This window comes from Nelusetta ayraudi, unplaced genomic scaffold, assembly GCF_046127955.1.
Source record: "Nelusetta ayraudi isolate G7.1 ecotype Tasmania unplaced genomic scaffold, CSIRO-AGI_Nayr_v1 ptg000048l, whole genome shotgun sequence".
Lineage (NCBI taxonomy): Eukaryota > Metazoa > Chordata > Actinopteri > Tetraodontiformes > Monacanthidae > Nelusetta > Nelusetta ayraudi.
In genome coordinates, this window is record NW_027466098.1 from 10,322,900 (window position 1) to 10,334,325 (window position 11,426).

Here is an 11,426-nt window from a genome sequence, read left to right on the forward strand (position 1 = left end):
CAATTAAAAACATATGTTGTTCCATTTTAAGTCACCCCTCATTTAAATTTGCAAGAGGGCAGTTAAATCAGCCCACAATTACAAACAAGAATCAAAGGCTCCCTCGTGGGTCTTACCTTTTGACACGCTGGTTGTAGAACTATTTTCACAGCTGGAGTGTTAAAAATTTGTGTCTGGAAGATTTCTATGTCAGCCACGGTCATTTCCTTCTGGAGGGTGAAGTATAACTGGATAATTATACTGACCTTCATAAAAACCAGCAGTTTGCGCTGTCAAAACATATATCAAAACGTACATTTGAAATAAAAAAAAACACAAAACCACACTAGTCTAATAACAGTTATTCGTTTTTATTTTCTCTCAATGTTTTAGTCAGTAGATACTACAAATACATATAAATATACTGTATTTTTTTAACATTAGCATAATGTATAACATTATTGGGAATTCTTGTGTAGAACACAATAGACTGACAGTATGCATTAAAAATGTTTTTCATTTTTTAATGGACTGCACTCTAAATAAAAGGGAAACACTTGAGCTGCTATCCAAACACAGTTTATATATATACAACAAATCTGATATTCAGCTGTGAAAGCATTATATTATCTATACAAGTATGTATCCAGTGTCAAAAACAAAGCCTCAATTTTTGATGAATAAAACCAAATTCTTATTGAGTGAAGCTCTGTTAAAATTGTCATCATTATCATTTTCTTGACCTGCTGACATTTTCATCTGTTAAAAGATGAAGATATAAATTCTGCTTTCCAACAACCTCTGAACAATGTCTTGTAAGAAGCAAAAGCCACTCAGAAAAATTTCACTGGCATTAAAATTTGCTCCACATGTCTGAACTGTAATACTAACTCTTTGTGATGCTAGCACCATCTGGTCACAAAATAAGTGTGCGCTGGCCTTTTTAACTCCCATGAGAACCATTATGAATTTTACAGATCCCCAGATCTTGAGTTGTAATAACACTTCGAGGTCCAAACTGGATCTTCAACTCAAGTCATCATCACCTTCACAAAACAGGTGATCTAACTCACTGGTACTTGTTAAATGATGAATAAACTTGCCTGCTTGTTGTTTTTTCAAAGAACCTGTAGATAAGTAACCTTTGAGTCTGTGCCCAGGTGGTTCTTGGCAAGGCATTTGTAAGTGCCAGAATCTGTTGGTGAGGGCCTCTGGATTATAAGTGTGCCCTGTGGATGGTGGAGTTTGGTCCCGAGAGACTGACCCGGCTGTGCTGCTGAGAGAATGGAACGATCGGGAAGTTCCCACGACACCTCCGGTTTGGGAATGCCAACAGCAGCACAGGTGAGTCTGACAGGTTTCTGCGCTACTGCCCTGACATTAGACGACAGAGCTGTAATCCGCGGCGGGTATGCAATGATAAGAACAGGGACGGTGAGAACCGCCTCACCAGCATCATTACGAGCCCTGCAGACATAGTTTCCTCGGTCGTGGAGAGTCGTATCCTGAATAATCAGAGTGCCATTCTCCAGCAACTGGTAGCGGCCATGAACTCGAGATTGAGTAATTGTGTGCCCTCCTGGAATTGTCCAGTGGACTCTGGGCCTAGGACTCCCATCAGATAGGCAATGAAGAAAGAGAAGTTCTCCTAGTATACTTCGAATAATGCCTCGGGGTCGTGTTAGGATGTGAGGCTCCTGCGCAATATCCAGAACAAAAAGCTTCTCTATGTAGCCCATAAAGTTCCGGGCCCCACAACGGTACTTCCCTGAATCTTCTTTGCGAAGGCTGTGAATAGTTAAAGACCCATTTTTGCTTGCATGGTAATTGGAGCTTTGGTTGTACTCACCAACTAATCGTATTCCATTCGGCAAAGTCCAGATGATCTCTGGCACTGGGTGTCCATTAGCAGAACAGTTTAACACTGCTTTTTTCCCAGTGTGGGACACAACACGTTTATTGAAGGGGTTTTTGAAGATCGGTCTACGGAGCATGCTAGTGACCTCCAGCTGTACCACCATCACTGCCTCTCCACCATCGTTCCTCGCCAAGCACATGAACTCTCCTGTGTCAGTTGGCCGCACGTTTCGGATCTCTAATGTCCCATTAAGGTGCACATTAATCCTGCTGCTAAAGTATGGTGGTGTCAGAAAGATATTATCAGGCATAATCCAAGTGATACTAGGGGTGGGATTCCCCTCAGCCTTGCAGTCTAACAATTTCCTTGAGAATCTTCCTGCGACATCCCTAATTACAGTCCTGTTTTGCTGGTAGCCATTGATAACAGGGGGATTCCCATCAATATCAAGCTCATAAAGTTTTCTGGTTTCTCCAGCAAGGTTGCGAGCCATACAAACATATTCTCCGACATCAATTGCCTTTACGTCCCTGATATCCAAAGAGCCATTGACGTGAATAAGGTAGCGTTCATTAGATGCTGCAATGACATCATTATTGGGAAGTGTCCACAGGATCTTTGGTTTGGGCTCCCCCACAGCTTCACAATCAAAACGGACGCTCCCTCCAGGCTTCACTCTGGCAAAGGTCTGACTGGATGGACGTATCTTGGGGGAAGTGGTCATCACACTAATATGTACAATCATCTCGTCTTTTCCCACCTTGTTCTCAGCATAGCATGTGTAGTCCCCTTCCTCTGAAACACCAACCTGGGGGAATACAAAGCAGCGATTTAAATCGTGGATACGTTTGCATATGTCCTTGAGAATGACTCGTTGTTTTTCATACCTCGTTTAGGTAAAGGGTTCCATTGTCAAAAAGCGTAAAACGCCGAGCTCGTCCTCCTCCACTGCTGACGTCAGACTGAAAAGCACTGCTGACCATTGTGCCATCTGGTAAACTCCAGGAAATCTCTGGCTTTGGCGATCCTGAAGCTTTGCAGTCGACTTTCACATCATTTCCGTAGGCTACTTGTTTCTTTTCATAGGGCTTTTCCTCTATTTTGGCCGGTTTCATTGAAACACTGACCCTCATGAGTTGGAGATCATCACTAATTTTGTTTCGGGCCACACAGAGGTAGTTCCCGTTGTCTTTCTCACTCACAGCACTAACAATTAGAGTACCATTATCAAGGACTTCAATTCTGCTTCCCATCCTGTTGGAAAAAAAAGGCAAATAATAAATGTTTTACAATGCTTATGTACAATACAACAAAGAAACTCTTGAAATTAAAATGGCAATAACTTAAATATATAGTTTATATATTTAAAATGTTGTCCAAACCAATGTTGGATTTACTCCAATGTTTGCTAGGACAACTATTATTGTATTATTAAATTACAATGATCCATTGACAATTACCTGTGCGACTGATCTACCACAGCTCTAGATGGCAACCTCCACATGATTCTTGGTTTGGGTTCTCCAGTCGCTGAGCAGTTTAATGTCAGCTGGTCGCCAAAAGACAGCTCTGTTCTGGGCTGGGACGTCTCAACTATTTGAGGTGCAGACTCGTGCCTCTCAATTGTCAGTATAACCACCCTCCTTTCTGAACCAGTAGAGCTGGTGGCAATACATTCAAATGTTCCGCTCTCTGCCTCAGTCACATCCTTAACATGAAGAGTTCCATTTTGATGCAATGTAAACTTTCTGCTAATAGTCGGTGTGTTCCATTGCAACTCTGAGCCATCATGAAGGACCCAGTGAATTCTGGGTAGAGGACTACCTTTGCCAGTGCAGGGTAGCCATAGGTTTTGACCTACACTTGCTTTCACCAGTTGTCGTTTCTCTTCAATGATGCCTGGGGGAGCTGCCACCACTTGCAGTCGGACTGTGGCGGTGTCAGCTCCAGCTGGGTTACTGGCAATACATTTGTAAAGACCTCTGTCATACACAGACACCTGCTCAATATTTAGAATCCCCTCTGCAGTTACTGATACCCTGCCCTTTTCTGTGTTATGACCCTTGACCTGTGTTTGGTTAGCAAGTGTCCAGGATACTGTGGGCGTGGGTCGGCCCTCTGCCTTACATGTCAGTCTCACCGTGTTTCCTGCGAGAGACTTTACCTCTCGAAATTTTGGCTCTAGGATTCGAGAAGGGTAGGCCACCACGGACAGGGTCACAAAAAGTTTATCTGAGCCATAATCATTTTCAGCTATACAGAGATATTGGCCACGATCCTTAATACTAGCATTCTGGATTACCAGGGTCCCATTGCTCATAACTTCAAACTTTCCCTCTTTCCCTTTAAGGGTGATTGTACTTCCTAAAAAGAAGAGAGAGAGAGAGAGAGAGAGAGAGAGAGAGAGAGAGAGAGTTTTAGTCAAGACATACCCAAACACTCAGCTTTCTGCTCTCAAATAAACATGAACAAAAAATAAACAACACAAAGATTTCATTGCAACACAATCAGTCACCGTTTTGATTATATATATGTATATATATATATGTATATATATATATATATATATATATATATATATATGTATATATATATATATAAAAAAAAAATCATTACACTTAATAGTATTGTTTATGTACCTGTGCTACGGGAGAAACGCATCCATTTTATAGTGGGCTGAGGGTCTCCAACAGTCTCACATGGTAGAAAAGCATCAGAATTGAATAGCACGGTGAAGCTGGCTGCGTTGCCCCCAACAATCCTAGGTTTGCTCAGCGTGACCTTTGGAGTGGGTTTAGGTTGATTAGTACTTGCACTTGTTGGTTCAATGCCAAAAACAAAATCATAAGAGCTAGAGTAGGCATTGTTGATGTCCATGTTTCTGTGAGGGGTTGGGTTGATGGTGAATCGCTGCTCTTCTTTAAAGGTGGTTACTGGATTAAGGGCAGGGATGTGGAAAGCATTGCTCTTCTCTGTCGGACTGATTCTCTGGACTTGTGGCTTGCGACCATTTTTCCTACGAGCTGGCGGTCTGTTGTCACGGTCAGGCTCAACTGTGGTGGTTGCCATTATTACGTTGGAAGGAGTAACTGACGTTGAGGGCAACAAAGGAGCCTTGGTTGTGGCATCACCTTTTACACTGTTTGATGCACTCCAGTCAAATTCATCATATGAGATAGTATCCTGTTTTGACATTTGATCAGTCAAAACAACTGTTGATGTCACCACAGTAGTTGGAATCTTAGTTGTTTTACTGATGCTAACTCTACCAAAGGGTACCCTGCCTCTAAAGGGTCTCCTTCTCCGTCCTTGCTGTCGTCTTGTCCAACCAGGCCTCTGTCTACTTGCATGCCAATTATCAGGTAGCACCCCAGAACCAGAGACAAGCATTTCATCCGTGTTTTCAACAGAAGGTGTTTTCACAGTAGGTGGGGAAGGTATGGCCTTTGATACTATTGATGTTGCAGCAGTGGTAGAAGACCTGGAATAATATGTTGCACCAGTGGTGGTTTCATAGTGAATGACAGGTGCCAATGTTGAAAATTCAAAACGGCCCGATGAAAATTCTTCCAAAACATCATCTATTGAGCCCTCTTTGTCCTCTGTGGGTCTTAATGAGAGGATGATATCTAGGTCAGTCAGCGAATTCTCTGTGGTGGTGGTAGCCTTGACAACAGTTGTGATTGTTGTTGTTGTAGTTTCAGCTGTAGTTGTACTCGCAACCTTTGGAGTGATGTATGGCTTCTTTAGTCTTTCAAATATCTTTTCCCTCTCCTTACTTCCAAAAAGCCTGTTCCAGGGAATTCGTCCCCGGATAACTTTGGATGCAGTTGTAGAATTAATAGACATTGTTGAAACTGATGTTTCCGTATGCCCACTCAAAAATGGATTAATTGTGGGTTTAATTATGGGGGCATTAGCATATGTGATATATTCTCTGGAAACTTCAGGTCGTAACTCTGTTTGCGCTGAGATGGGAGTTTCTGTTCTGTGTGAAAATGGAGTTGAGGAAGTAGCCGGTTTTAGCACCTGCCCGTCACTATTCTTTTTGTCTTCATCACAGTCTGAAAAACAAAACAAGCAAAACACAAAATAAAGATAAGGAACACAAAAATCAAGATGGATTAAAAACTGAACATATTTATGCATATTTGACTTACAAAGAGAGGTCACTTACATGTGGTATGCTCCACTTTACATGCCACTGTGACATTTCCATTATTATCTAGTGAGGGCTGGTTGAGTTTATTGAAGAATGACTTTATGTCAGTGATCCTACTGGGTTTGATTATCCTCCTGCGGCCTTGGAAGGTCCTCCTGCGCCCCCCTCTTTTTCCGCTCTTATGTGGAATGATATGGATGTGCTGCTGAGAGATAATGGTAGATCCTGCTGGCAGGTTTGGAGATTTGATTGTTTGAGTTGTGTGGAAAGTAATCTCATCCTGTAGCCTCTCTGTGGTGGTGATTGCAGTGAATATTGTCTTGCTCTTGGAGTCTTTGGATGTGTGAACAACATGCTGCACTGGGCCCGGGCTGTCCCCCATTGGTGTGACATTGGAATCGGTGGTAAAGGAGGGCAGTGCAGCCCAGGTGGACGTCTCTGGCTCTGCGGGTTGTTCTCCTGAGACCTGGAGCTGGGTCTCTTGTGGCAAATCTGACACAGGAATTTGAGCAGTAACTGGACTAAGATTATCATGTGAAATTATGATTTCTGGTGTGAATGCGGCACCTTTTCCTCCCCCTGTCGAATCGGTTGCTAATGAAGGTGAGATGGATGTGGAATCTAACAGTATATATGACTCTGTTGCTAACTTGTTTGTTTCTTCTGTTCCACTGTAGCCTGATTGTGTGGCTAAGGATTTAATGGCTGGTGTGAGAACAATGAGGTGATCTTCATTATATTCCCCAGCAGAGCCGTTTTCACTTTCACCATCACCAGAAAGACCAGTATTTGGCTTTGTTTGCTCATTGTTTACAGTAGTTCTAAGTCTCGATCCATCTTGGGCCCTTTTCATGAATTCAGCAAACTTTTGTGGATCTACTCTTCTGGATGATTTACTGAGGCCTCTTGCAGTTGAGTGGTGTCTGAATGGCCCTCTCCGTCTCTGTCCAACTCTGCCGCGAGAAGATCCTCTACCTTGTGACCTAAGTCTCGGATGAGGTATATTTAATGCAACTGTCCTAGATTCTTGACTATTACTGTCACTTGGACTTAAAGAGGGTGTCTCAGTATAGGCGGCTGTTGTTTCAGTCAAGCTAGATTCAGTGTTGGCCATCATCCCTGACCCTTCATTGTCTAAATTCTGCACTGCATTAGACTTTTGTTCTGTGAGTGTCAACTGAGACACAAGCAAGTCAACTCCCAGGCGATTAGCAACCAAACACCTATAAAACCCCCTGTCCCTTGCCGTGAGACCTTCAATCAACAATGTTCCATTTCCATGCACTTTCCTCCTTCCATGAGACTTGTCCAGCACTGAATGATCAGGGAGGATCCACTGAACCGAGGCTTCAGGACTTCCCGAGGAGCTGCAGTCAAAAAATACATTTTCGCCCAGAGACCTTGAAAGTTGCACACCATTCACTTCATTTTCTTCCACATCGGGGGACAGAACAGTCACTCGAAAAATTAGGATATCTGCATCCAGGTAGTTTGTGGCAATGCACCGGTATACTCCTGTGTCCGAGGTGTCTGCGCCCCTTACAGTGAGCTTTCCATCGGAAGAAATTATGATCCTTTGGTCGTCACTTGAGAATGGAGCTCGGACCTTCATTCCATCAGACAAAATCCACTCCAACATTGGCTTTGGCTCACCCTGGATTTCACAGTTGAGTTGTATAACACCACCTATTTGAAGAATAAAAAACTTATGTCAGCACATACATCAGTAAGGAGTAAAGGCAGGAACGTTAATTGTCAGAGCAGTTGTTAGTGTTGCCCTAACTTACACAAGAAAAAGAAGAATAATTTATACATATATATCACAAGCGTGATATCCACTCACCTGTAAGAACAGCGTGCTCTGTCTTCGTTTCATTATCATGCTTGATCATCGTCCAGGAATAGCGGTCCTTCTTGGGCAATGAGTTTTCCACACGTAGGTTGACCACAGACTCGTACTTTATGTGTAGAGTAGAGAAAGTTGTAGTGGTGCGGTCCAACTGGAAGCTCACCTCCTCTTGCAGCAGCCAAGCAGGCAAGGCTTTGATGTCTGCCTTGACGTTTGTAAAAACGTCATCCTCCCTTGTTCTCATCTGAGTATACCTGAAAACCATTTCTGGGCTTCTTGTCAGCATCAAACGTCTCTGCAGTCTCATTGGAAAGTCACTGTACATAGCGAGGATCTGCCACAGCTGCTGCATGTGATCATAGTCAATATTGCAAACCAGATATGAAGTGAGGTCTGCGCTAAGCAAGGTGGCATTGTTCCCTTCGTCCTCTTCCCAGGTTTGTGTCAGGTTCTCAAATACAGAAGGTCTCTGAACACTGCAGGACAGACTGGCATCATTGTGAAAATGGTCTGTGAAGTTCATTTGTATGGATCCTAATGGGGCAATAAAATCCTTGGCTGAAACTGGAGTAAAGTCCCCCTCATCCAGGCTGATGTTTTTCTGCTTTAAGTCTGGTTGGATTTGTGGCTTAGTGCAAGAGAAGGAATGGCTGGGGAGATGTGAAAGAGCACTGTCACGAAGAGGGACTGGATTTTGGCACACAGGACAAAGCGGGCCTCTGGAGTATCTCCTGTCTCGCTTGCATTTTAGCACACCTGAAAATAATTCAAAGATTATAAAGGACAATGATTTGTTTTCACATTGTGGGCTAGACACACTAGACAAACCAAAATCATTTTCATTTCAACGTTTAGTATTAATTCACTGTTCTCACCTGTGTGCCTGTGAGCCCATGCTGAGAACCACTCCATACGGCAATCGCATGTCCAGGGGTTGCCATGAAGAAAGAGGTTCTCCAACAGGCTGCATCCCGTGAAAATATTTGCTGGCAGTGTCGTCAGCAGATTGTCCGACAGGTGGATGCTCCTGACCGAGGACACCTTGAACACCTGGCTGTGTCTCAGTGTGATGAATGTGTCCGGGTGGATCTGCTGGAGATGATTACCTTCCAGGTGAACCAGCTGTAGATCGGTGAGGCCGTAGAAAGCCTCTGGGTTGATGAACTCGATGTGGTTGTGGTCCATGTGGAGTCTCTGTAGACTGTTCAGGCCTTTGAACGTCTCTTTGTTGATCCTTTTCACTTTATTGAAGGACATCTTTAGACCCTGTGGAAACGTTAATAAGACTTTGATTTTTTCAACAATAACATGAGCAGAAGAAGAAAGTGGTGACCCTGAAGCACCAGCAGTCATTAAGCAACACACTCATTTTTTGTGTGTTCTTTTGATAAATGAGTAACTGGACCATTTAGACAGATGACTGACAAGATGTCTTCTCTTCAACATCACATGAACATGGCAAACATTTTTTTTTTTTTTTACCTGTAAGGATTTGAGATCTTGGAAGCTTCTGTCTTCGATGCTATGAATGGAATTGCTATGAAGCATCAACAGCTTCAGGTTCTCAAGCCCTGACAGATCATATTCTCTCAAGACAGTTAAGCTGTTGTATCTAATGTGGAGATAAGAAAGAGACATGTCAGTTGATAGCTCTAATTTGCTGCATGTTATTGTACATAAGTCAAGGATAATATTAAAGCCTTATTTGTACCAGCTGTGCAAATGTTTGTCTTTAAACCTTTCTTGAGTAGTACTTGTCCATTGCATTCAGCTATTGTAAACACACACATAATTGCACCTGTTTCCTGGTTTCCTGTGCTTCTCAGTCACAGGTGTTTTAAGTTAGACGGCTGATTAGAGGTCCAAATCTAGCCAGGAATATGTGAGGAATATTGCAAGACCCACAAGTCTGCAGTAATCTAGAAATATTTTTTTCTCCTCAGGTTTTCACTGACTAAGAGGTTGATCACATCACCAAGCCAGTAACAACTTTTTGCTTTTTCAATAGTACCATTACGGGACAGCTAAAAGTACAGTGCTGCGGTAATATTTATCTGGTGAAACGGGATGTGAAACCTACCCGAGGTTAAGTCTTTCTACAGCCAGCTGGATGGGGCCAGGTATTGCGGTCAAGTACTTGAAGGTGCACTGCACTTCTGAAGGAACATAGCAGGCGCATGGCTTGGGGCAGTCTGCGCTTGACGACGCCACAGCAGCTAAGAACAGCAGAGCCTGCAGCAGCAGCCGCCATCTCCGCAGGTATGAAGCACTCATTCTACACAGGGATGAGGGTTCTACCGGATGGACCAACTAGTCTAAACTGTGTCCCGAACCATCAAATCTTCCTGGGGATGGAAACAGGGCGTGATGAACAATAAATCCAGAAAAATAGACAGATGTACGTAAAAAAAAAGAAACAGCAATGTCACATTAAGTCATAAAAACCAACAGAATAATCGAAAGTAACTGGTTGTCTGGAGACCTTGCTTGAGTTTTTGAGGTTCTGGTTTGGAGTGAGTGATGTATCCATAGTACAAGATACCCGATGCAACTATTGGCATTAATACTCTGAAAACACCCAGTGGACACTGAAGAAAAGACTGACTAAATGGATTTGCCATGCCATTTTCTGTCTTTCTGAACAGTCTATATTATGTGGCCTCCTGTCCTGCCACTAGGTGGCTTCAAACGTAGTATTATAAAACATATACACTTCAATTTAGCCATGAAGACAACAGAACGGTGATGAAAAAGCCAATTAAAAAGTAAACTGTGCAAAAGTAACATAATAGGATTGCAACAAATTGCAATCAACATTAGAATGACTGTATTTGCCAGGTGAGCAGAAGTCTTTTATTTTTGTCAATTCAAAATGCAATGCATGAGGCGCCACCTAGAGGCAATGACGGCCCTAAACAGCCGCTTTACTTGCGCACTGTGCAGAGCAAATGGCAACAAAATGCATCGCCGCACTTAACGCGAGAAGGATTCATTAAAAAAAAAAAAAAAAAAAAAGGAGAAAAAAGTATGTAGGAGAAAAAAAGAATTACGATGCTCTAATACAATACAGTGAAGTTGCTCTTACCGCCGTATGCTGCTTCAAATGATGTGAAAAGTGAGCGACGAGAGGATGGGAAGGTCCGCACAGAGTGGATGTATGTCGTCTTGCTGTCGGAGTCCACTGCGTGTCTGTAAGTGTGTGTGTACGTGTGTTTGTGTGCGTGCGTGCGTGCGTGTGTATGTGTGATGCGCAGCGTGAACAGAGTCATCTCAGTGAGCGCCCGAGCAGGAGCGCGCGCTGTGCTGCTCCCCGCCCCTCTGCGACCCGTAGTTCGCCAGAGCAGCGCGCACTCTCTTGAGATCTCTGATGGAAATGTGAGAGGGAAAGACAAAAAACTCAGTTGAAGGGGAAACCGGATGGATCCTGCCAGGACAAGATTTGCATTTATTAAATTGTACAGCGGTCTTTTCATTTAATTACTTGGTTTGGCTTTCTGTTGCAATATTACATAAGAACAATCAATCAACATGAGAGGCATTCTTCTAACTCTTCGTGCCAGACATGCCTTCGACGCTTC

General features: G+C 43.2%; 1 protein-coding gene across 1 annotated transcript; it reads right to left on the reverse strand.

The window, feature by feature from the left end:
* Window positions 1–320: 320 nt before the first annotated feature.
* On the reverse strand, window positions 321–11,205 carry igsf10 (immunoglobulin superfamily, member 10). The gene is made up of 10 exons (XM_076036238.1): window positions 10,934–11,205; window positions 9,929–10,193; window positions 9,331–9,460; window positions 8,724–9,114; window positions 7,843–8,604; window positions 6,015–7,685; window positions 4,477–5,901; window positions 3,298–4,201; window positions 2,725–3,091; window positions 321–2,645 (listed from the first exon to the last, which is right to left on the reverse strand). Exons 2-10 carry the CDS (start codon window positions 10,120–10,122, stop codon window positions 1,098–1,100), a joined length of 7,392 nt encoding a protein of 2,463 aa, XP_075892353.1. The 5' UTR covers window positions 10,123–10,193; window positions 10,934–11,205; the 3' UTR covers window positions 321–1,097.
* Between the last annotated feature and the right edge of the window lie 221 nt (window positions 11,206–11,426).

What these genes read in the sequence shown, in the direction of transcription:
- igsf10 (XM_076036238.1), bottom strand. Translation starts at nt 10,122, where the DNA reads ATGAGTGCTTCATACCTGCGGAGATGGCGGCTGCTGCTGCAGGCTCTG. An exon ending in ATGGGCTCACAGGCACACAG is followed by an intron (nt 8,605 to 8,723) that starts GTGAGAACAGTG and finishes AATTATTTTCAG; the next exon opens with GTGTGCTAAAATGCAAGCGA. An exon ending in TAAAGTGGAGCATACCACAT is followed by an intron (nt 5,902 to 6,014) that starts GTAAGTGACCTC and finishes TTTGTTTTTCAG; the next exon opens with ACTGTGATGAAGACAAAAAG.